Source organism: Polypterus senegalus, chromosome 8, assembly GCF_016835505.1.
Source record: "Polypterus senegalus isolate Bchr_013 chromosome 8, ASM1683550v1, whole genome shotgun sequence".
NCBI classification, from domain to species: Eukaryota; Metazoa; Chordata; class Cladistia; order Polypteriformes; family Polypteridae; genus Polypterus; species Polypterus senegalus.
This window is the reverse complement of record NC_053161.1, coordinates 166,555,899-166,579,969: the sequence shown is the minus strand read 5'-3', so window position 1 is coordinate 166,579,969 and position 24,071 is coordinate 166,555,899. Positions and strand designations below refer to the sequence as shown.

General features: G+C 40.2%; 2 protein-coding genes across 5 annotated transcripts in view; one reads left to right on the top strand and one right to left on the bottom strand.

Annotated features, from left to right (window-relative positions):
• Positions 1-1,830: 1,830 nt before the first annotated feature.
• On the bottom strand, positions 1,831-24,071 carry LOC120534464 (procathepsin L-like). Of its 3 annotated transcripts, none has more exons than XM_039762061.1 (9): positions 23,243-24,071; positions 20,382-20,455; positions 13,370-13,498; positions 13,119-13,241; positions 12,864-13,022; positions 9,148-9,372; positions 3,869-4,034; positions 3,154-3,259; positions 1,831-2,368 (listed from the first exon to the last, which is right to left on the bottom strand). In XM_039762061.1, exons 3-9 carry the CDS (start codon positions 13,490-13,492, stop codon positions 2,269-2,271), a joined length of 1,002 nt encoding a protein of 333 aa, XP_039617995.1. In that variant the 5' UTR covers positions 13,493-13,498; positions 20,382-20,455; positions 23,243-24,071; the 3' UTR covers positions 1,831-2,268. The 3 variants fall into 3 exon arrangements, with proteins under 3 accessions (XP_039617995.1, XP_039617996.1, XP_039617997.1); XM_039762062.1 differs by lacking the exon at positions 23,243-24,071 and adding an exon at positions 21,255-21,406; XM_039762063.1 differs by lacking the exons at positions 20,382-20,455; positions 23,243-24,071 and adding an exon at positions 14,410-14,519.
• Positions 22,560-24,071, top strand: part of LOC120534459 (gastrula zinc finger protein XlCGF8.2DB-like) — a 39,021-nt gene continuing 37,509 nt past the window's right edge. The window contains exon 1 of one of the 2 annotated variants that reach the window (XM_039762049.1): positions 22,560-22,648. In XM_039762049.1, coding sequence (XP_039617983.1) covers positions 22,638-22,648 — 11 coding nt within the window. In that variant the 5' untranslated portion in view covers positions 22,560-22,637. Of the gene's footprint in view, positions 22,649-23,149; positions 23,235-24,071 lie in introns of those variants that run through there. The other variant, XM_039762050.1, reaches the window with a different exon arrangement.

Below are 24,071 nucleotides of genomic sequence, written 5' to 3'. Positions count from 1 at the left end.
GACAGACGGCAGAGACAGAAGTGACGGAGCCATCAAACTGTGCAGAGAGGCCAACTACCTGTGAAAGCAGCACCTCCAGTTTCTTGTTCCAATCCACTTGCTTCATTAGAAGACGATTCTTTCCAGTAACAATGAATGACTTTTCAGAGTTTTCATTCTGCTTCATCAGTTCATTCATTTATCTGTGAATTTTACTCTCTGAGTTTATTGCAACATTTGTTTAGAACAATCTAGACACAAGAGGGCGGCACGGTGGCGCACTGGTAGCGCTGCTGCCTCACAGTTAGGAGACCCGGGTTCACTTCCTGGGTCCGCTTCCCGGGTCCTCCTTGCGTGGAGTTTGCATGTTCTCCCCGTGTCTGTGTGGGTTTCCTCCGGGCGCTCCGGTTTCCTCCCACAGTCCAAAGACATACAGGTTAGGTGGATTGGCGATTCTAAATTGGCCCTGGTGTGTGGGTGTGTTTGTGTGTGTCCTGCGGTGGGTTGGGACCCTGCCTTGTGCTCTGTGTTGGCTGTGATTGGCTCCAGCAGACCCCCGTGACCCTGTATTCGGATTCAGCGGGTTAGAAAATGGATGGATGGATGAATCTAGACACAAGAAGATCATTCAGACCAACAAAGCTTACTTTTCTAAAGTCGAGTTCGTTCTGAAAGTCCCTGAATTCCTCCTGTCTACCACATTACTTGGTCAGCAAGTGTCTGTGGTTCTCTGTGTTAAGAAAAACTTCTTAAGGTTTGTGTGAACGTTACCCCTAACAAGTTTCCAACTGTGTTGATAAACTCATTTTAAAGTAACAGACGTGACCTTGTGCTACGGTCAGAAGCACTCCAGTTCATTGAGCTTACTGTACCATGGGAGGATACAGTGGAGGAGGCCTATAAGTGCAAGAAGCTGAGATATGCTGATCTTGCAACCGATGTGCAACAACGCGGCTGGAAAGCTAAAGTCCGACCAGTTGAGGTAAGCTGTAGAGGGTTTATTGCCACCTCAACATCAAGGCTACTCTGGGAGTTGGGAGTGCAGGGACAGGCTCACCAGCAGACATTGAAGGACCTCTCTAAAGCTGCTGAAAAGGGCAGTCAGTGGCTCTGGATCACATGGAAGAATTCCAGCTGGGCCTCAACTGGGTAGATGGCATCTTGGAGGTGAGCCTGGGACACCGGGATTCACTGCTGAACCCTCTGGAGATGTCGCGGGCCTATCAGCGAAACGTTGAGGAACGTGGGTGCCCACCTGATAACCCAGAACGGCGCCATCACTCATTTGACAATTCCACTGAATCTAAGCTGAAGGTCTCATGTATGCAATTAGGGACGTAAACACCTAGTCCTATGAAACAGAACTTTAAAGTAACAATATTAATCAAATGGTTCATGACCTGGACCTGATTACTAATTTTCAGTCATCCTCTTTTTTTCTGTTACACTTCTTTAAAGTTTTTTTTTATTAAAACTGATAACTCATGAGAAACACACACAACTGTACCAAAGGACCAAGTTAGATTGTGACCTGTTGGTTCCTTAGTCAATTGAATCCCATTGTTAACTGGGAACTGATTCATAAAACAAGAAGACATTCCAGTAACTGAATGCAGCTCTGTGAGATTTAAGGGAGTGATTAAGAACTGGGAGTCCTGAACAATCAAGTCACCTTGAAATGAAGTACAGAACGATGGCTTCATCCATAAACTGCTTCATCATCAGTAAAAAAAAAACAAAGCAGGCTGCTAATGCTAATCATTTAGTTGATACAATTTGTTGTAAAGCTCTTTTAAAAATGGCTTCTTCTTTTATTCCGACATGTTAACGTTGCAATTAATAATTTACATCAATACTAATATTTAAAAACTCTTGGGACACAAACAGATTTTATTTAAATTAACAGTTGCATTTATTTTGCTAACATGAAGAATGAGTATTGGGAAATCATATCATTTCAGATTTCTGAAGTGTTTAAGGATTATTTACTACAATATGCACGTAAAACTGTCTGGTCTTCTCAACTGACACAGAACTACAAAATAATCCCTCCACACAGATTTAATTTCCTCTCTAATTAGCCATTGTTACACTTGACTTTCTGTCTAGTTCTCCGTGACAGTGTGTGTGTTTGGCAGCCTGTTTTCACTTTTTTCCTCCCATTATTGCCGGTTACATTCCACCACGTCCCACACTTGAGATTTTTAATTCAACAAAACTCCAATGATCAGAGTCTGGCTTATGACTGCACTCGAATCAGTGGAACACAAAGGGAGCCAGTTGGGGGTCTCAAACAAAAGGGACAACACCATACTGGCTGATCCCACAGGCGTTGTTCTTGTCCTTGGCCAGCATCAGGTAACCATTGACACCCCATAGGGTTCCCCAGCTGAAAGAAACAATGAAAGACAGAGTTAGAAAGAAAGTCTGGAGTAGGCAGAGTGTTTAGTTTAGCACTTATTACTGGAAATTATAAAAAGGAGAGATATTTTGTTTAGGGAAATACAAATTCTAATTTAATGATATTAAGCAGTACTCTGTAGAATTCATTTGTAATCTGCATGCAGGGCTTGATGTGTTGTGTTGTACCAAAGGGGAAATGGAGGAGATGCAAGGTGCTATTAAGAGTCTAGTTGACCGATACATTTCAGTGTGGGCAACTTTCTATACCTCAACTTATTAGAACATGTCAAGCGATTTTCTGCTTCTCTTTAAATTGATTGATTTTATAAATCACTTAACAATGAATGAGACAGAGATAAACTCAGAATATGTTTAATAGACAATCCCACATATTTATAGTTTCTATTAATCTCAATAACACCATTTAGGAGCACTATGTAGTCACAAGATCCAACTCATGGTATTCCCCATATACGGTATATGTTGTATGTACAGTATTAAGAACATCAAAAACATCTAAAGACCTTCATGATGCTCAGTTTGTAGCTGTACAAGGCCGAGGGTTTAAAGTCATATTCAACAGAACTGCTTTGTGTCCTTAGAAGTTACAGCTCATTGAAGCTGTGGACTACATATCAGATATTTATATTATCAACAACAAATGCACAGGCCTAACTTGTGTGACACACTACAGATCTATATGGGACTCCTGTGAAAAGCCTGATTTGTGCCTCCAGCTAAACAGTGATCCCATTTTCTAGGAGCCTTTACCTGTTTTTGATAATCCAGTAATTGCTACTTCCTTGGAATCCATAGCCAACTGCCAACATGGCATGACTTAGGTTAAGTATGGAGCAATTTGGATCATTGTAGATTCCTGAGAGAAACAACGAGAAAGAAACACACATGAGGAATAGAGAATTTCAAGTGGAGGTTAGGTTATCCTAAATTTTGTTCTTCCTTTGGAACATCTCAAGTCTTCCCTTTTGTAAACTGGAATGAGGTAATTCAAGGTTGCAAGAATAACGTAAGGATATATGGAGAGTCCATGTTTTATATTAAGCTGTAGTCATTACACAACAACAAGTACACAAAGTTCCCCCCCCATGTAAATCCCACTTGAAGAACACTGTTCTTCTTGAAAGGGCGCCTTCATCATCAAGTTCTACAGTATAGGGTACAAGTACTGATGCCTAACTCTTTGTAAATACCCCTTGTTGGACCCTCATCTTCACCAGATCCAAGGAACTCATACAGTTCCCTTTCTTACATTCCTTTTTTGACTAGATGTCTGCTCTGCCTGGCACTCCAGTATTAGCACAAAGATCGCAATATGGCCACAAGTAGTCCATTGCACATTCTGTTTCTTTGAAACTGGAAAATTCAAAGTCAACCTTAAATGTAAAGAGTCCATCCAGCTCTGTCATGAGATGGTTGCTCCATCACTTTATTCTTTTTAAAAGCTGAAAATGAAACTGTGACTCACCAGACAGGTAGAACTGGAAGCTGATCTGCCTGGCATCTATGGCCACTGAGATTGGCCCGATGGTTGCCAGGGCATCTGCCAAAGCCTGCTCATTGCCAATTGGGAGGTATTTGTAATTTGCCACGGTTGCGGCAACCTTGCTGCTGTTGAAACGACAGGACCCAATCTGTGAAGATAAAAATGGGCTGAGGCGAGTGGTAGGAAGAGAGGAATTTAGGATTTGAACATCACTCAGTAAGATTTGAATAAGGAATTGATGGGGTGTAATGCAATAGCAGAAAGCTACTGAGCTGCCACCATGCAGTGCAACATTTTAAGGCCAAAGGACATATTTGAAAAAAATATTATTGTTGAGAAATGAGGAACATTTTTACTCCAGGATTATGTACAGCATATTAAAGTAAGATGCATCTTGTTCATCTGCTTTAGTTTACTTTTGTTTCACAAGAATTTACAGTTACGTTAAGAGATGGCTCTACAACAGTGATGTCAATGGATTTTGTCTTTTCAAGCTTAAAACTGCAATCCATGACAACACACAAAATGAACTACTACTACTACAAGTAATAATAGTAATAAAAATAACAACACATTTTATTTAATAAGTGCCTTTCTTAACATTCAAGGTCACCTTACAATGAATTAAACAAGTGTAATAACGATAAAAACAAACAGGACAATAACATCAAATAGCAATAAGGGTACAGAAGTTATTACAAACATCAAAGATAATTGGCTGTAACAGTGGCAAAATCATAGTTGGTATGCCAGTTTAAAAAGTGATGTTTTGAAGGCAGTTCTAAATTGAGTTATTGAATCGAGCGGACAGATTTGAGAGGGAAGAGAATTCCAGAGTTGAGGAGCACAATGACAGAATGCTCGAGCGCCCCTAGAACAGAGTTTGATGTGTGGTACATACAGTAAAGCTACAGATGAAGTCTGCAGGAGATTAGTGACGTCCAACACATTACTTTCACATGGCTTTCTCATAGCTTCATTTTAGTTTAATCCTGATGCTCTGTATATTCAATTAAATATCATTATCATTCATGGTGGCTCCAAAATCCGTACTAAGTCCTACTTTCTCTTCTGTTCTTTTTACGTTTTTCTGTGGTGGCGATCTGCGCCAGCCCCCCACCTGATCAAAGCACCGTGATGTCCCTACATTAATGGATTAAAAACCAGCAGTCCAAATGACCGTCAAGTTCTTCCATGTGAACTCTGAATACAACGAGGACTGATTGAGGTCATTTATGTTAGGTAGAATGCAGAGTGGGGGCTCAGTGGTCTCGTGGCCTGGATCCCCTGCAGATTTTATTTTTTTTCTCCAGACGTCTGGAGTTTTTTTTTTTTTGTTGTTTTTCCTGTACTCCCTGGTCATCGGACCTTACTTTTATTCTAAACTGCTCAAAAAAATTAAAGGAACACTTTGAAAACACATCAGATCTCAATGGGAAAAAGAAATCCTCCTGGATATCTATACTGATATAGACTGGGTAATGTGTTAGGAACGAAAGGATGCCACATCGTTTGATGGAAATGAAAATGATCAACCTACAGAGCCCTGAATTCAAAGACGCCCCAAAAATCAGAGTGAAAAAAGTATATGGCAGGCTAGTCCATTTTGCCAAAATTTAATTGCAGCAACTCAAAATTGTACGCAGCACTTTGTATGGCCCCTGTGTTCTTGTATACATGCCTGACAACATCGGTGCATGCTTCTAATGAGATGACAGATGGTGTTGTGGGGGATCTCCTCCCAGATCTGGACCAGGGCATCACTGAGCTCCTGGACAGTCTGAGGTGCAACCTGGTGGCATTGGATGGACCAAAACATAATGTCCCAGAGGTGTTCTATTGGATTTAGGTCAGGAAAGTGTGGTGGCCAGTCAATGGTATCAATTCCTTCATCCTCCAGGAACTGCCTGCATACTCTCACCACATGAGGCCAGGAATTGTCGTGCACCAGGAGCCACTGTACCAGCATAGGGTCTGACAATGGGTCCAAGGATTTCATCCTGATACCTAATGGCAGCCAAGGTGCCTTTGTCAAGCCTGTAGCGGTCTGTGTGACCCTCCATGGATATGCCTCCCCAGACAATCATTAACCCACCACCAAACTGCTCATGCTGAATGATGTTACAGGCAGCATAATGTTCTCCATGGCTTCTCCAGACCCTTTCACTTCTGTCACGTGCTCAGGGTGAACCTGCTCTCATCTGTAAAAAGCACAGGGCACCAGTGGTGCATCTGCCAATTCTGGTATTCTATGGCGAATGCCAATGGAGCTGCATGCTGCTGGGCAGTGAGCTCAGGTCCCATTAGAGGACATGGGGCCCTTGGGTCACCCTCATGAAGTCTTTCTGGTTGTTTGGTCAGAGACATTCACACCAGTGGCCTGCTGGAGGTCATTTTGTAGGGCTCTGGCAGTGCTCATCCTGTTCCTCCTTGCCCAAAGGAGCAGATACTGGTCCTGCTGATGGGTTATGGACCTTCTATGGCCCTCTCCAGCTCTCCTAGAGTAACTGCTTGTCTCCTAGAATCTCCTCCATGCCCTTGAGACTGTGCAGGGAGACACAGCAAACCTTCTGGCAATGACACGTATTGATGTGCCATCCTGGAGAAGTTGGACTACCTGTGCAACCTCTGTAGGGTCCAGGTATCACCTCATGCTACCAGTAGTGACACTGACTGTAGCCAAATGCAAAACTAGTGAAGAAACAGTCAGAAAAGATGAGGAGGGAAAAATGTCAGTGGCCTCCACCTGTTAAACCATTCCTGTTTTGGGGGTCATCTCATTGTTGCCCCTCTAGTGCATCTGTTGTTAATTTCATTAACACCACAGCAGCTGAAACTGATTAACAACCCCCTCTGCTACTTAACTGACCAGATTAATATCCCATAAGTTTCATGGACTTGATGCTATACTCTGATTAAAAAGTGTTCCTTTAATTCTTTTGAGCAGTATATGTTAATTAGTGTTCCTTAATTCTATTTTCTTATTTGTTTTGTCATTTTTCTGTTGCTTCATCATGTAAAGCACTTTGAGCTACATCGTTTGTATGAAAATGTGCTATATAAATAAATGTTGTTGTTGTAAGGAGAAGTAAGATTGTGGAGAGCTTTAAATGTTAAGAGCAGTATTGTGTATTGTATTCAGTAGTGAACAGGGAGCCAGTGAAGTTGGGAGAGAATCGGTGTGATATGTTCAGTGGATTTAGAACAGCAGGTTATTATCCTGGCACCAGAATTTGGTATAAAATGTAAGTGATGGATAAGTTTTTTAGGGATGCCAAATAGATTAGCATTACAGTAATCTATACATGAAGTGACAAAGGCATTAACCGATACTTCAGTACGGTGCTGTGTAAGGAAACAAGACGAAGTCTAGAAATGTTATGGAGATGGAAGAAGGCAGTTCAAGAAACATTACTTATATGGGAAGAAAAAGAGAGGGTACTGTCCAGAAGGACACCTGGGCTCTTAACCTGGGAAGAGATGTTTGTGATAGTGTTGTTAATTAAAATGGAAGAACGGTTAACCTTAGCGATTGCAGATTTATAACCAATGAGGAGCACCTCAGTTTTTTTGCTATTTCATTGTGACTTTACCTCTTGGAGACATGCCATAAGAGTACTTGGAGGGAAAACAGAAGTGGACATAGTGGATAGATAAAGCTGTGTGTCATCAGCATAACAATGCAATTTAATGCCATGGTGTCAAAAGATATTACCTACTGGGAAGATGTAGGCAAGGAAAAACAGTGGCCCCAAAACAGAGCCCTGCAGAACTCCTTGCATACTCTGCCTCCTGTCAGTGAGATAGGAAGAAAACCAATGATGGACAAGGCCAGAGACTCCAAAAATAGCTAGACGGCTCAAAAGTATCTGATGTGATATGGTGTCAAATGCAGAACTGAGATCAAAAAGTACAAGAATTGATAAGAGTCCCATGTCATCTGCCCGGAAAAGATCATTTGTGATTTTGACCAGGGCCATGTCTGTGCTGTGTTTAGGACAAAAGCCAGATTGAAATGTTTCAGAAAGGTTCTATTTTGAAAGATGGGACTGAAGTTGGGAGGCAACTATTTTTTTGAGAATTTTTGATATAAATGGAACATTTGGCATAGGCCGATAATTATTAAAGATATTAGGGTCTAAGCCAGGTTTTTGCATAATTGGTGTAATTGAGGCCATTTGTAATGAGAGGGGGACTGTGCCAGTAGTATGGGAAGAGTTAACTATGGTAGTTATCATGGAGGGAGATATGTGATAAACAGAACTTAACAAAGCTTATAGGTGTTGGATTCAATTGCAAGTGGAAGAATTAGATTTTGTTATAAGCTCTGAGATATCATCTGAACTGAGAATAAGGTGGTTGGTAAGGGAGTATGAGTGACAGTAGAAAGTATGTCATGTTCTACAGAGATAGAAGACGCAAGTTGCTGGTGGATTTTTTCAACTTTTGATTTGAAGAAATACAAAAAAAGTATAGCAGTGCATAATAGTGAAGTTATGGTGAATAACATTTTCTGTTGGTGTAATTAGCCTATTCATTGTGAGTTTTTCCCTCATGTATTGATAATATTAGAGTAGAATTCAGTTTTGCCAGCAGAGAGAACATGTTTGCATTTTAACATATGATACATGTACAACAAGATCCTTCTTCTTAGTTAGACGCTCCAACCGTCTGCACATGGCATTGAGCTGGCAGAGTTCAGGTGTGAACCAGGGAGCAGAAAGAATAAATGAGTGTTTTTAATGGAGTCAGTGGATCGAAGGCAAAACACAGAGCAGCATTGTAATGGTCTACTATTTCTGATGGTGTGGTAGCAGAAAAAATAAGCATAATAATAAAAGTTTATAGAGCACCTTTCCCATGCTCAACGGGCTTCACAGAGTCCATGAACCAGGCCCTTCCTAACATCATTAATAGGGTTACACAAGTGGATCACACTGAACATTTTTCCATTAACAGTAGTTTTCATGCTGAAGCCAGTAAGGTCATTGTTTATGCAGGTACCCTCACAAATCTGACCTACCAGAAACCGTTATTTACAACAAAGATCACATTTTGACATAATTGTGACTACAAAAATCTTTAAGAACAGGTCGATGGGAATGAGCCTTTCAGCTCATCTTTGTCATTTCCTGTGACCCTAGAATTTCCAAGAATCACTGAAATCAGATTCAATAACTTTCCTAACAGCCTTACATAATTGTAAAAGGTCATTACAGTTCTCTGTGAGAAGACATTGGACTTGCCACTTCAGTACTTACTGCCATTTTGTAGGGATAGGTCGCCTCAGCCTGAATTCCTCCATTGTCGATCACGTACTGGAAGGCCAGAGAGGGCCTACTGCCTGTGCAGCCCTGGTTCCCCAGATACTCTGCACAGTCCAGCAGATTCTGCTTGCTCAGTGGTATCAGCTTGCCCGTTTTATTGAAGGTTTGCCCCTCGATTGCTCCAGCAGCACTGAATGCCCAACAGCAGCCACAAGTCCCCTGCAGAAAAAAGAGAAGTAAGTTCAGCTGAGTCTGTCTTGGGAAAAAAAAATGTAAACATATTAGTAAATTGCGCTAAATGAATCTGACTGCTATGAATTCATCTCCTACATATCTGATAAGGGGAGCACAGCTTGCATTCATTTTCCATTAGGGTCTCTCCAGTGGCATAGCTAGCTTGCTGAGGTGGTGCCCTCCTGTCTAGCATAACTGTTAGTAATTGATCTACAACTAGATCCTAGGAGCCGCTGGGCATTGGTGTCCATGACTGGGTCACAATCAGATCACACGCTGGTGATCAGATCACAAACTGTACCTAAATGGAATTTGTAATAACTTTTTAAATCATTTTATTACAGCAGCTGTAAGTTAGCAAAAATAAAATACATTGTGGGAATGGAATGTGGAAGGTGTGGGTATTAGTAGTAGTACATAAATATATGTAAGTTGTGGACCCGCTTGCTTTTCCAAAACAACTTTTTGAAGGAAGATGATTGAAATGTAACGTAAGCTAGAAAGTAGAAGCAGTTCTGAGCTATAAAATGAAGCAATTTCAATTTGTAACAAATTAAAATGACAACACCGGCTGACAGGATACTACTACACAATCGACCTGTTTTACACAAGTTCTCAGAAAAAGGACATCATAAAGTGAGGTGTCAATGGTTCCAAGAAATTTGAGTAGTCAGTAGGAAATTGCTTGAGGCTAGGGATCTTCACTGGCAATCGGAAAGGCTGCCGGTTCGAATCCCGTAAATGCCAAAAGGGACTCTGCTCTTTTGGGCCCTTGAGCTGAGCAAGGCCCTTAACCTAGCAATTGCTGAGTGCTTTGAGTAGTGAGAAAAGTGCTATATAAATGCAAAGAATTATTATTATTATTATATACTATTTGTTTGTCTTCAGTAGTTTCTCCATTTTTAACGGTTTCAGCAGGTAGCACCTGATCTGAAGCCGTTGTATTATTACTTCCCGACTCAGTAGTTGCAACCATTTCACTCACTGCACTGTCTACATAAGCTGCTTGCGACCGTTGCGACGATTCAGCAGCATCAGTATTCTCACTGCTGGTACCACTGCTGGCCCTTGCTCAGTTTTGAGAAGGGTAGAAATCTCGGCAAACCTAGCATTTTTCAATTCCTGTTGCAGGCGTGCTTTACGTTTAGCAGCACCACTCTTATAATTTTTTCCGGATCCGCTGCTACTGGCCGACATGGTGTTGCATGGCGAAAGTATAAAAAGCATCAAATTGCTTGAATAGCCGGCGTTTGCCGACTAATGGGGACCATAACTTAACAACAGAATTGCTATGATTACCGTTTACGAGTTTACATTTTCAAGACGGTTGACATCAAATCAAAGTACAAAAGTAACAATTATTTATAATAATAATGCATTTTTACGTTAGATAGATAGATAGATAGATAGATAGATGAAAGAAAGGCACTATATGATAGATAGATAGATAGATATGAATGGCACTATATGATAGATAGATAGATAGATATGAATGGCACTATATGATAGATAGATAGATAGATATGAATAGCACTATATGATAGATAGATAGATAGATAGATAGCATATGAATGGATATATGATAGATAGATAGATATGAATGGCACTATATGATAGATAGATAGATAGATACTTTATTAATCCCAAGGGGAAATTCACATACTCCAGCAGCAGCATACTGATAAAAACAATATTAATTTAGACGTCCTTCAAAACTTCTTCCGTTCACATCCGCTATGACATGCCAAAGTCACCAAATTTGGGAATGTGCACTTCTCTGTAAGACGGACTAGGATGTGCTGTGCCACCGATTAGGCTCAGAGCTTTCCGAACTCCCAAAGTCTAAATTCGTGTAAGCTGTAGGCCTGCTGAATACGTAATATCATCATGGATTGGATTGGACTTGCCTGCCGATGGTACAAACATGGCACTGAAACTGTGAATCCAACTCACTAATACTTTATGATGACCTTTACAGGCGGATTCATTTACTGAAGCTCACTGACAGTAGATGCACTGAAGGATTATTTTTCAATTTCAGCCATCAGGCAAAGTCTACAGATACAGCCTTAGAAAAGAGTTGAATAGAGTAAAAGAAAAGCCTGTTGGTCACATTATGCTTCTACTACATTGTAGTACTGGAACCTCTGTAACCTGCTGATATTCGAAACATTTACAGACTTCCTGTGAAGATGAAGTTTTAAGAACCGATTGATATTCATTATTACACTAAAAAAATGTGATGATTCACACCTAATATTTACAATCTGAACCAATATAATTCTTTTTAGCTTATTGATCCCTCAAATTTAAGTTGAGGCAAATCATTTTAGAGTTATTGGGTGCAATTCACTTGGTTTTTTTTTACTGAAGTAAATCTATTTTTTAAGTTGTTCTTCTTTTTTAGCAGTTGGAAAGCCATCAAACTGGAAAGTTCGACTGAAAGAATATACAAACGGCCCCTCAAACAAAGCACATGAACAACCTAAAATATTAAGTTAAATGAAATAGGAGTTTTACGTTTATTCCCTCCACCATAACTTAATTTGGTACAATTTTGTTTTTACTTTGAGGTCTGAAACCAAATATTTCAAGCTGCAACACTAAATGACTAATCTTAAGTTGCTTGAAAGAGAAAATTTACGTTGAATGAACAACATTCATGTTATACTTTTTTCAGTGTACTTTCAGTTTATTTATGTTTGCATTTATTTTGTGAAATGTTAAACTGAACTAGAATTCAGAGTAAATGGAGCTGAAAGCGTACTAATGCTATCCTTGTTATTTCTTTCAGCTCGACTGGATGCAGGCGTTTGTCTTTTTTGTTGCATCACTGGTTAGCTGTCCATGTTTTTTGCACCATTCTGTTCTTACTACTCCTTTCCTCTGCTGCATGCTACCGTTACTGCTAGTCACAAAACCAGCGTTTTTTTCTTCAAAATAATACCTAATGTTGAATTTTGGCATTAGATATGAAGAAGCAATTGATGTTAGGTCGACATTTAAAAAGCAAGACAAAATAAAAACAAGATTGTTTGTGTTATAGTCTTTTCAAAGAATCCAGGCACTATACAGTATGTCATTCTCACTTGAGATCCTTTTTTTATCCATCCAGCCATCAACCCATTTTCCTCTCCCACTTATAGAGGACATTTTACCACTGATTTTGTTGACTTATTCTTTTTCCCCCAATTTCCATCACTAGTACCAAAAATAATATTTAATAACAACACCAAATAAATAATCAGGCAATATTTCTAAAAACAATATTTGTTCCCGAGGTCGTTTCTTGCATTAATATAAGAGCTGTGTCTTTATCCTCTCCTTATTGTCCCTTATCTGAAGGCTTTCTTACCTCATTGCTATTGCACACACAGCCCTGATAAGCCCACAGGTGACGCTAGAGAAGAAAGACACCACACAACTGTGACACTTTAGGAAGAGACATTCATGAATTCAGACACTTCTGTGCTCACCTGGTCTTGGACGGGTGTGACGTACCCCAGTTTCCTATAATCGATACTGGTCAGGTTCAGCTTACTGGCAGCACTTCGCAGGTCGGTGGCAGACAGCGTGATATCTCTTACATGCTTCACAGAATAGGAACTCAGCATACTGGCAAACTCTGAAGAGGTCTTTCAGAAAATGAAAAAAGGATTTTGAAATATGAGTACAGATAGTAGTCAGGTGTCTGGCTTGGAATACTAGCTTGTAATACCAAATCTCCTTACTAGATCTCCAAACTGGTTCATTCCCAACTTAAAGGTTGTTTTTCCTCTCTTGTACTGCAAGTTGTGGGCATTAATTTTCTTCAAGTTCTCTTCCCATATTGTTCTTTTTTGCAGCTCATTTGCCTGAAACACAGACATCTCTTCAGAAAAGACAAGCTGAGAATCATAGAAATCGAAAGAGAACAAGCAGGCAGCCATCATCTCAGGGCATTCAGACGCCTCTAATTCTGTCCCTCATCTCTCCCCCTTACCTTCTTGTACTGTTTGCCGTGGGTCTTCTTCCAAACCTGCCACTTAAAGTCCAGGCGACTGTCAATACACACGATGAGGTAAAGGCAGAGAGCCTGACACACCATAAAAAAGATGGCCTTCATGGTCAACTGTAGAAAGTCAGCATCAGAAATTAAATTAACAGGTTATGTAGACTGGTCTTATATCAATCACTTTGTTTAGCATTCAGTTTCTCGTTGACATAATCAATCATTCATTTATTCATACATTTTCAGAATCTTTAATTCCAATGCAGGATAGGTAACATATGCCAAGATCTAATATTGAACATGACGCCTCTCTGACAAGTGAAACATTCCCTTCTTCATGGAGATTTTTGAGAAAAAAACGATCAACTCAAAGTTGCACAGTTTTAGTAAAGGTGAAGAAGTCAGAGCACCAGAGATTATCTGAGTTGACATGTTGGAAATGTAAAAACTCGACACAGGCAGGAAATGGGCAGTGCAGTAAAATGTCCATTGTTGAATAAACACTTGAAGTGTACTATATAAATGAAAGTAATGTCTTCAAAGAGATACACATTAAGGGCTAATTTAATTCTGTTAAGATCTCAACCCAGCAGTCTGATGATATGAGACAGCAGTGAGAATCAGTCAAGGATTTAGGGACTTTATTTCAGTGCCACTTTACACTAATAAGACATAAACACAAAATAAACCAAATAATTCAAATGAAAATAGTGCATCAAAACACATAAATAGCCAAGACAAAATTCTACATGTAATAGCGTAAAACAAGAGCATAATGAACATTTTAAACATCCTTTAAAAAGTCTGGGAGAAACTATGAAGATTATTTTTCTGATAAGCAAGTCTTTAATTTAGATTTCAATAAGTTAAGTGATCATTGCATTGTGCTGTCTCAGTTTTTTAAATTCATTTTATAAAGCAGGCCAGTGTCTACTAGAATGAAAACAAAGAAAAGGATCTTTGTGTTTAAATTAGGTTCTTACCTTGTGAATCATTAAAAGTAAAATAAAGTGCAACATGAGAAGCATTACCTGTTAGTGTGACTCTGTCCTGGGTGACACTGAGCAGTGTGGAGGTGGCACAGATGCAGAAGAGGCCTGACTGTGACTTGTGGTTCTCGACACGTCCACAGCAACTTCTTTATACTCACGAGAAGGCGGGGGGCACACTGTGAGCAAATAACATCAGAGGAAGACTAAATGAGGAGCTCAGGGTGGGACGTGCACTCGCGGCTATTAAGGTAAGCCCTGCTGGTGGATGAAGGGGCTTTACTGGGCTTTGATAACAATGATAACAAACCACCTGTCCTGTCAACATGAGGGTCTGCTTAGGGTTAAGTCAGGAGACTGGAAGTGCTGGGAGGTGTGGAAGTCACTAATTCAGATGAGAATCAGAACATGGCTACCAAAAAAATGAAATAGTAAGGCGACAAACCCAAGGGATTATCCAGGAGGCAAAGACTTAAATTAGGCACAAGGCAGGAAGGATTTTTATTTTTAATTTAATGTCTGTACAGTAATGTGAATATTTCTACTTTTATTTTGGCTAAATTTATAGTTTTTCTTTGACTACAAAGTTGATCTGACATAAGAAATGCTTTAATTTTACTTGCAACTGCCTTGCAGGTTTAATATAATTGTTTAGTGGACATTTCTATTTGCACAATTAACAATCACCTAAAAAAGGAGCACCATACAGGTTTTAGCTTTTTTCCATCCTGAAACCGAAAAGTAGAGATGGGTGATAGTACTATTTATGAAATCAATACTGATACAAGTATTTCATCTGTCAGTATTTCTGATACTGATACTAAGTACTTTTTAAAGAGTTTTCAAATGATGATAGTGTTTTAAAATGGCTAATATTAATAAGTCTGCCTATATTTAAGTTATATCATGACACAGTATCAAGGTCACCTTAACAAAGTTATTGTAAAATATATGTTAAGAGAATGAACATATCATGTCATTTTCTAACCTGCTTACTCCAGACCAGGGCTGTGGGAGAGTGCCAGAGCCTATCCCAGCTGCCATAGGGCACAAGGCAGGAGCAAACCCTGGACAGGGCGCCCCTTCTTTGCAGGATGAACACCCAATTTAGCTTTGTCAATTCACACAGCTTGCATATCTTTGGATGGACGGAGGAAATGCACACATACACAGTAAAACCATGCAGACTCCACACAGGGAGGATCCAGGTTGAAAACTTGTGTCTCCTCACTGTGAGGCCGCAGCTTTACCATTGAACCACCATGCCACCCAGAATGAACATACAGATGTAATAAAGATAATACGAACTTTGAAATTTTCATAAAGATTTGGTTATTAATACATGTAAAATGAGCAGTCACTTCAAAAAAAGCACTTAAACTGATCGCCTTGGAACACTAATGTTTACAAAACATGTATTCTCTATTATAGTCTGCCTTTGTTTTATCAAGAAAGATTTTCTCATATTACATTTACATTTAGTTAAGTTGAGGTTGGGATCCTTCACCGAGCTCATCAAATTGGACCATCCGTGGAAGCCGAGACTCATCCATGTGGATAACATGCCCAGTACACTGGGGAGGACACAGATGGGTAGCATGGCCTCAATGCTGGTTGAAGAGCAGCATACTAAAATTTTAGTGCATGGAACCCTGTACTCCCAAGTGATGCCCTGGATCTTCTGGAGTCAGCATAAGTGGAATGCTCCTAGTGTGTGAATTTGCTAGTGGTAGGGAGTCCAGGACTTGCATCCATAAAGAAGTGTTGGTATACATACTGCATGATATACCACAACCTTGGTTGCCATGTGGAGAAACTGGTTATAGAAGACAAGCTTGCATTGGCGGCTGAATGCAGAGGAGGCTAGTCAGAGATGGTTCGCAATTTCCTTAGTCACTAGATATTACACTTCCAAGACAGGGGAAGGACTGTGTGTTCTCCAGTGCCATGCTTCCAATCTTAATGTCCATTGGAGGATTGATAGATAGATAGATACTTTATTAATCCCAAGGGGAAATTCACATAATCCAGCCGCAGTATACTGATACAAAAAAATAAATAAATAAATTACAGAGTAATAAAAATGCATGTAAATTATAAAATTGTAATTTGTGTGCTGGAAGGTAGTCTGAAAGGTAGGTGTCTTGGAGGTGTTTCCTGGCCCATCCAAGAATAGGCTGAGTGTAAAGACTCAATGGTCCTCTGAAGGCTTTCCAGGTGAAGAGCCATGCCGACAACACTGTCAGCATACTGGAACTTACAAATCATTGTTGAGGAGGTTTTCAAGTGGGCTGACAATCTTTGGAGATTAAACATACCGCCATCCAGTCGTTACCAGATCCGCACTCCAATTCCGACATTTTCTTTTAGCTTTGGTGCATAGAGAGATGAAGTTCCTCTTTAATACCTCAGATTGCTGTAAATAAATAACATTAGTGCCGATATGCAGCAATAAGGTAGATACTTCATCGTCGGCAACACGGTCCAATGTGGCCTCTATGTCAGAAATCTTGGCCCCTGCGAGGCACTTAACATTAACTGCTGGTTTAACATAATTTGGAATTCTAACATTCTGCACTATGGAATCGCCAATTATGAGCACTTTCTTATTCTAAGTTTCCACAGGCGCACTGCAGAGTGCTGAGAATCTGTTCTGGGTCCGAATTGGTGACCTGGGTCCCCAGGGACTAAATTTTGGCTTCTTAGACCCCCGTCTTACTGTTACCCACTCGCCCTGTGGCTGAATTGGTGCTGCTGACTTCGGCCACGCACTGACTACAGTGGGACCTGGAGAGACTGAAGCCGAATCAGAAGTATCTATATCTATATCTACAGTATATGTGAGTTTACAAGATGAATATTAATAAAGACACCATGTGCCATACTGCAGTGAGCTGGCAGCAGAAACTCAGATCCCTAGATAAAAAGTCATCACCAACAATCACGGACACAGTTTCAGGAAAGTACCATACTAGTTTGTTTTCTAAATTATTAAACATAAACTATAGTGGTGAGGATCTGATATGTTATAGAAGCTAAAGTAGTACACAGATTTATTTTCCCAACTTTCCTCACTTTAAAGTCACCTTTACCATCACAATTTTAGAAATGTCTCCTTATTATTAAAATTAAACTATGGTGGTAAGGATCTGATATTTGATGAAAGATAGAAAACCAAAAACAAATTACTTTTCAATTTCAAGTTGGAAAAATTAAAAACTTTTGCTTCCTCGTTTTATTTGATTGTTAATTAGGCAAAAAGATGATTTCCCCCAAATAATTCCTCCTAATTAAAGTAATACTAAAAGGCAATTGCAACTAAAGTTTAAACATTTCTGATGTGAGATTAACTTTGTAATCAAAGATAAACTGTACATTTAGCCAAAATATAAGCAGGTGTATCAAAATGGCTGTATTAAGATTGAATTAAAAATAAAACTCCTTCCTGCCTTGTGCCTAATTTAAGGCTTTGCCTCCTGAATAATCCCTTGGGTTTGTCGCCTTACTATTTCATTTCTTGGTAGCCATGTTCTGATTCTCATCAGATTTAGTGACTTCCACACCTCACAGCCCTTGTAGTCTCCTGACTTAACCCTAAGCAGACCCTCATGTTGACATGACATGGTTTGTTATCATTGTGCGGTTGAAACACAAACTCAAAGCCCCTTAAAGCCCCTTCATGCACCAGCAGGGCTTACCTTAATAGCCTCAAGTGCACGTCCCACCCTGAGCTCCTCATTTAGTCTTCCTCTGATGTTATTTGCTCACAGTGGGCCCCCCGCCTTCTCGTGAGTATAAAGAAGTTGCTGTGGACATGTCGAGAACCACAAGTCACAGTCAGGCCTCTTCTGCGTCTGTGCCACCTCCACACTGCTCGGTGTCACCCAGGACAGAGTCACACTAACAGGTAATGCTTCTCATGTCACACTTTGTTTTATTTTAATGATTTGAATGGTTATCACCTAACTGAAACCCAAAGATCATTTTGTTTTTATTCTAGATCAGGGATCTCCAACATGTCGCTGACGAGCTAACAGTAGCTCGCAACCCCTTTCCAAGTAGCTCGCCAAAGGGTTAATGAATCCTACATAAATTTGAAAACCTGATGAGTCAAATTAGGGGTGGGTGATCTTTCCAAAAAATCATATCACAATGCATAATCTGAATCGCAATCTATCTTTTCAATGTGGCATAGAGTTAAGAGAATATCCGGACTCAAACTCATCAATACCTCAGTAATACTTTATTTCAAATATCAAACAAAGTTGAATTCAATTTTTCCCTTGTTTGCTGGCTAAGCAGAGTTAAGGAATATGCCCCAAAGCTGGCGAATGAGTGTAGAGAGCCCCCCCTTCTTCTCTCCCAGGTCCGTTGTGTGGATATCGGATTTGTGTAAGTAAATTGGTACCGCAAGTGAACTATGATACATAGCAAAATGAGAGAAGTCGCAAAATCAACCGGAATGTTCAAGCAAATGATAGAAAAAACCCGATCTAAATCCGTTAAGTAGTTCTCTTGTGAAAAGCAGACAAACATACAAGACAGAGAGACACTGGAGTTTCTATATTATATATTAGTAAACCTTCAAAATGATGTGCAGTTAAAGTCTCAACAGTATTCTCTGCATTTCTGGAGCTTAGTAGAGCCAGATAACTATAAGAATCTTCACCAGTCTTCAGCTCTGAAAATGTCTGCTTTGTTTGGGTCTCCATACCTCTGAGTCTGACATGAATGGCATGAAGTCAAAGTTCAGAACAAGACTGAGAGATGAACATTTAAAGGACTCCATGAGAGTGGCTCCACTCCACCATACACCTCAGTGCCAGTCATCTGACTAACTGAAAAACACATCATACGTGTAACTGGACATGTGAATAAAGTGAATTGGTGACATGGAAAAAATGACAAATGAATAAGGAATATCTGTTGTGGACGTTAGAGGGCGCTGCGAAAACCCACAACAGACATATGCTCTGGACACAACTGTAAAAGCACTAAGCAGATTTTTAATCTTTTCTTCAGCAATAGTGCCTTCAAAGCACCACATCTACCAACCACACCACAAATCAATACAATAAATTTCCTCCTCTCCTCCAAGCAGGCTCTGTCACACTCCCTCCCAATTCTGGCTCCCTTGCTGGGTCTCCACTAGTCCTTAATATAGTCCTTGACCCGGAAGTGCTTCTGTCCTCCCTTCTATGTGATTCATCAGCACCTCCGGGTCAGACGGAGACGTGTATTTTCTTCAGCCTGGAAGTCACCTTCTGTCACCATGACTTGGGAGTACTTATGGAAAAGAAAATTCCTGGCAGCACCCGCGGTATCCAGCACGGCTGTGAAGCCGAACTCCAACTGCCATAGTGTCCTACAGGAATCTGGGGCACCAGTAAGCTGCAGGGAAGTCATCATCTACTGTTCTGGGTGTGTCGGCTGGGTCGAGCTGCTGGCCGTCCATCATACTGTGTATTTGGAATTGCATTGTTTTGTTTTGACAGCATCCATCCATCCATTTTCTAACCCGCTGAATCCGAATACAGGGTCACGGGGGTCTGCTGGAGCCAATCCCAGCCAACACAGGGCACAAGGCAGGAACCAATCCTGGGCAGGGTGCCAACCCACCACAGGACACACACAAACACACCAAGCACACACTAGGGCCAATTTAGAATCGCCAATCCACCTAACCTGCATGTTTTTGGACTGTGGGAGGAAACCCACGCAGACACGGGGAGAACATGCAAACTCCACGCAGGGAGGACCCGGGAAGCGAACCCGGATCTCCTAACTGCGAGGCAGCAGCGCTACCACTGCGCCACCGTGCCGCCCTTGTTTTGACAGCATTCATGTTTTAATTCAGTAGTGTGAGCTACACTAGAAAATGCATACAGACATACAAAATGCACTTACGGGTGAGCTCAATATTTTTTGCAATGTTTGAATGCAAAATGTGAGTTGTGGACACCAGCCACAGAGAAGGAGACAAATTTAAAATTACTTTATTAGGCTTGTCTTACCTTTGGGGTCTTTTTTCATGAGAGGTGATCTTTTCATAAAATGAGATGCTCTCACTGATCATTCTGATCATTTTCTGTGGAGAAAAAACTTTTTGTTTATTTGTCAATGCACAACCTGGCCTTCCACAAGACCCCTTTTATCATATCAATCAACATTTATTTATATAGCACATATTCATACAAAAAAAATGTAGCTCAAAGTGCTTTACAAAATGAATAGAAAAATAGAAGACACAATAAAAAATAAACATAAGTCAACATTAACTAACATAGAATAAGAGTAAGGTCCGATGGCCAGGGTGGACAGAAGAAAACAAAACAAAAAAAAACTCCAAAGGCTGGAGAAAAAAAATAAAATCTGTAGGGGTTTATTCGACTCCAATCCTTCCTCCCGACCTTCCAAATACCACCATAACCCTATCCAGATTTGTCTCCACTAAGGAGTTCTGCTTTACCTCTCTCAATATCCTCACGGCTGAGTGGCAGTCCCACATTACATGTCCCACCAAGTCATTTGTCATACATCCTTCCCTGGGGCATTTGGGCCCTTGGAGGATTTTTCTTTTGCTCAGTGCCAGATTTGTTTCTAGCACTTCATGAGCAGAGAGCCAGGCTAGATCTGCTGTCTTATTGTTTGGGAGCTTGTCCCCAAACCTTTCCCATATCAATTTAGATTCTTCCCTCGATTTCCCATTAATAGTTACTGGTTTCTGTTTCTTCCTTATTTTTGCCACCAGCTCTTTGCACTTCCTCCACAAGTCCTTTTCATCCTTTTTAAACCCGCGATCCTTAAATCATTCCATCATCCTCCTGTAAATTTTGGGTAGTCTAAATTTGTATGGGTTTTTATTTAAGGTTGTAAAAAGGCCATACCTTCTTATATGCCCGACCATCATGTAACGAATAACAAACGTATATCATTTAACTACACACATTGAAAAGAATTTGATGTTTAAGGAACTTATGGCACATTGTCTAGTGGAGAAGGAAAGTTTGCTTTTGTGGTGTGCTACAGGTGTTCCAGCTTATCGAATACAGCCCTTTAAAAATCAGCTTCCATAACCTCAAAAATCCTCCAGTACACAATGAAAAACCAGTCAGCTAACGTTGTTCAAGTCTTTTTCTCCTCCTGTTCAAAGGTATGCAGTTCACCAGAACAATATGGCAAAAGGGGCGTGTCCTTATGCAAATATCGTAACTTTGGTGCTACTGTAGCATTCTACTGTTTTACATTTTACAGTTGTTTACCTTTGCTATTTTACAGTTTTACATTGTAAAATTAACAGTGATTTTTTTGCAGTGCAACTGTAATGTATCAGTAAATGATATTTTGGAGGTAGAATAGTATTGATTTTACAGAATTTGGCTGTAAAAAATAATGAAATGTATTGTTTTAAGATATACAGGTAATGTTCAGTAGAACATAAGGTAACTTTTCTTTTTTTCAGAAAAAGTATTTTACTTTCACCATTTACAGTATTTTACCGTTAAATGTACGGACTTTTAAAAAAACAAATTGACAACCGAGACGAGACCTTTCATTCCATCAAGCTCGTTTGTTTAGCTAATAGCTCATCCAGATTCGTCTTAAAGGTTGTGAAGGCTTCTGCTTCAACTTTATGTCTCGGTAGAATTAGAATTCTATTCAAGACAGAGGCTTGCAATTTAACACGAACTGGCGTACTGGACAAAATAAAGCAAGGAAGTACCATCACCTATCCAGATATGAAATCTTCAATTTTTGAACCGGAGACTGATTATATTAAATGTTAATTATTTTGCTCAAACAAACCAGAATGAGCCGAGTTTACAGGACTTTACTTACAGGCATTGCAAGCATCCTTTTGTAATGTACTAGAAATGTATGCGTATCTTCCGGTCAGTTTCTTTTCCAATTAGTTTTATTATACAGGAATGGGAAATAAGTACAAATGCGCACCTAACCTGTTTAAATTAGTTTAACTCCTGGGGACGGGCGGACACTGTAGGCTAAGCATTACTGAATTACTTCAGAGTTTAAGAAAGGAAGAAGTGCGGAGGTAATTAAAAAGATCAAACACTTTGATCAGTCATTCGTCATCAGGACAAGATAGCCAATCAACTGTGTGCAACGTCACATGTTCGGAAACCCCACTTGTTCATTTTAACATAAATTTGGCTCGCCTGATGGACCAAAAAGAAGAAGAGAAAAGATGGCAGAAGGGTGACATGGGAAGCGACGGCAGAGGTCAAGAGATATGAGGCCATCTGATTTGGATGGCAAAAAGGTAACCGTTAAATAACACCGATCGATAAGCCTCTCAAGGCAAACCCCTCCTTTGACACATCTAATTTTCAGTAAGCTTTTCTAAGATCTCATATCCAGACTTTGCTATCTGGATTTTTTCTCTGTTACTTTCTTCTAATTGTTATTGTTATAAATTAATAAATACCATGTTTTTTGGTCCTGCAGCGCACCTTACATCACAAAAGCATCCTTTTCTTTCCCACGAGGCAAACCTGAGATCATTCGAGTGGATATTGAAATTGTACCAGTGAGTAAAAGTAGTAGACTGTATGTATAACGGTAAAAAAACTGGTAGCTAAATTAGTAATCGTCATACAAAAATAAATTGTATTGTATTGCATTTAAGTGTTATAGGTTATAGAAAAGTAAATCCTCTACAAGTAAGGGGTTAAAAAAGAAAAAGGCTGACCCAGGCTACACGGATCGAGTAGTGATACAGCCAATCAGTGGCGACGTTGTGTTTCTCCTGGAACCCCCCTCCCGGAAATCCATGAAAGGAAGTAGGCTGGACGCTGCGCTAGCTTGTTTGTTTTCATGTAGGAGAAACAAATCCCAGCTGGAAAAAGGTACGCACCTGTATGTGAATATGAGAGACTGAGCTCACTGTTGCCAGATATTCCAATCTTAGTCCGTGAGCAGCACGCAAAGGTTCCCCGTAGTTTTCTGTAGTCTTGGGAGATTTAAATGCTTCATTCTTGATGGAGTATCTCTATGCACTGACGGCTACTAGCCGGTGGTTTCAATGTCTTGCACTAGCATATCTTAGATTTGCTTTGAAAACCAACTCAGTTTCTCACGAATTCAGCAGTAGTGGAGATACTGGCTCCCTTTCGGTTCAGTGCAGACGCGTGATTAAGTCGTGATTGTTCCGCCGTGGTGGTGCTGGCTCACTTTTGTGCGCAGCTACCATGCCAGAGTCGTCTTCTCCCGGCAGTAACGTGCAAGCTCGCTGTTCCTTTTTCAAGCTTCTATATGTGGAGGCTGTCGATGAGATGTGGGGCAGATTTATAAGTGTTTTACATATAATGAAGGGCAAGGTCATTCCAGTATTTAGAAACAGTAAGAAATTAAAGGAAATTGAGGTGGGTAAATACGGAGCTAAAATGAAAGTTACAAATGGAAAACCGCTGTGTAATGCGTATAATACTAGTAACTGCAGCGCAGCGCGAACCGTAGGGTATACGAGAGTACGAAGCAACAGTTAAAAGGGATATTAGGAAAATGCAGCGCCAACCGTAGGTTATACTGGAGCACGAAAGCAACGGTTAAAAAATGATATTCTGAAGTATACAAGAGTGGAGCATGCATGTATAATAAGGAAAGTACATGTGCATCAGCAATAAACTGCGGTTTGTCTGCAGTAAAGAGAGAATTCGTGCGAGAATCGTTCGACTTAAGGTAAA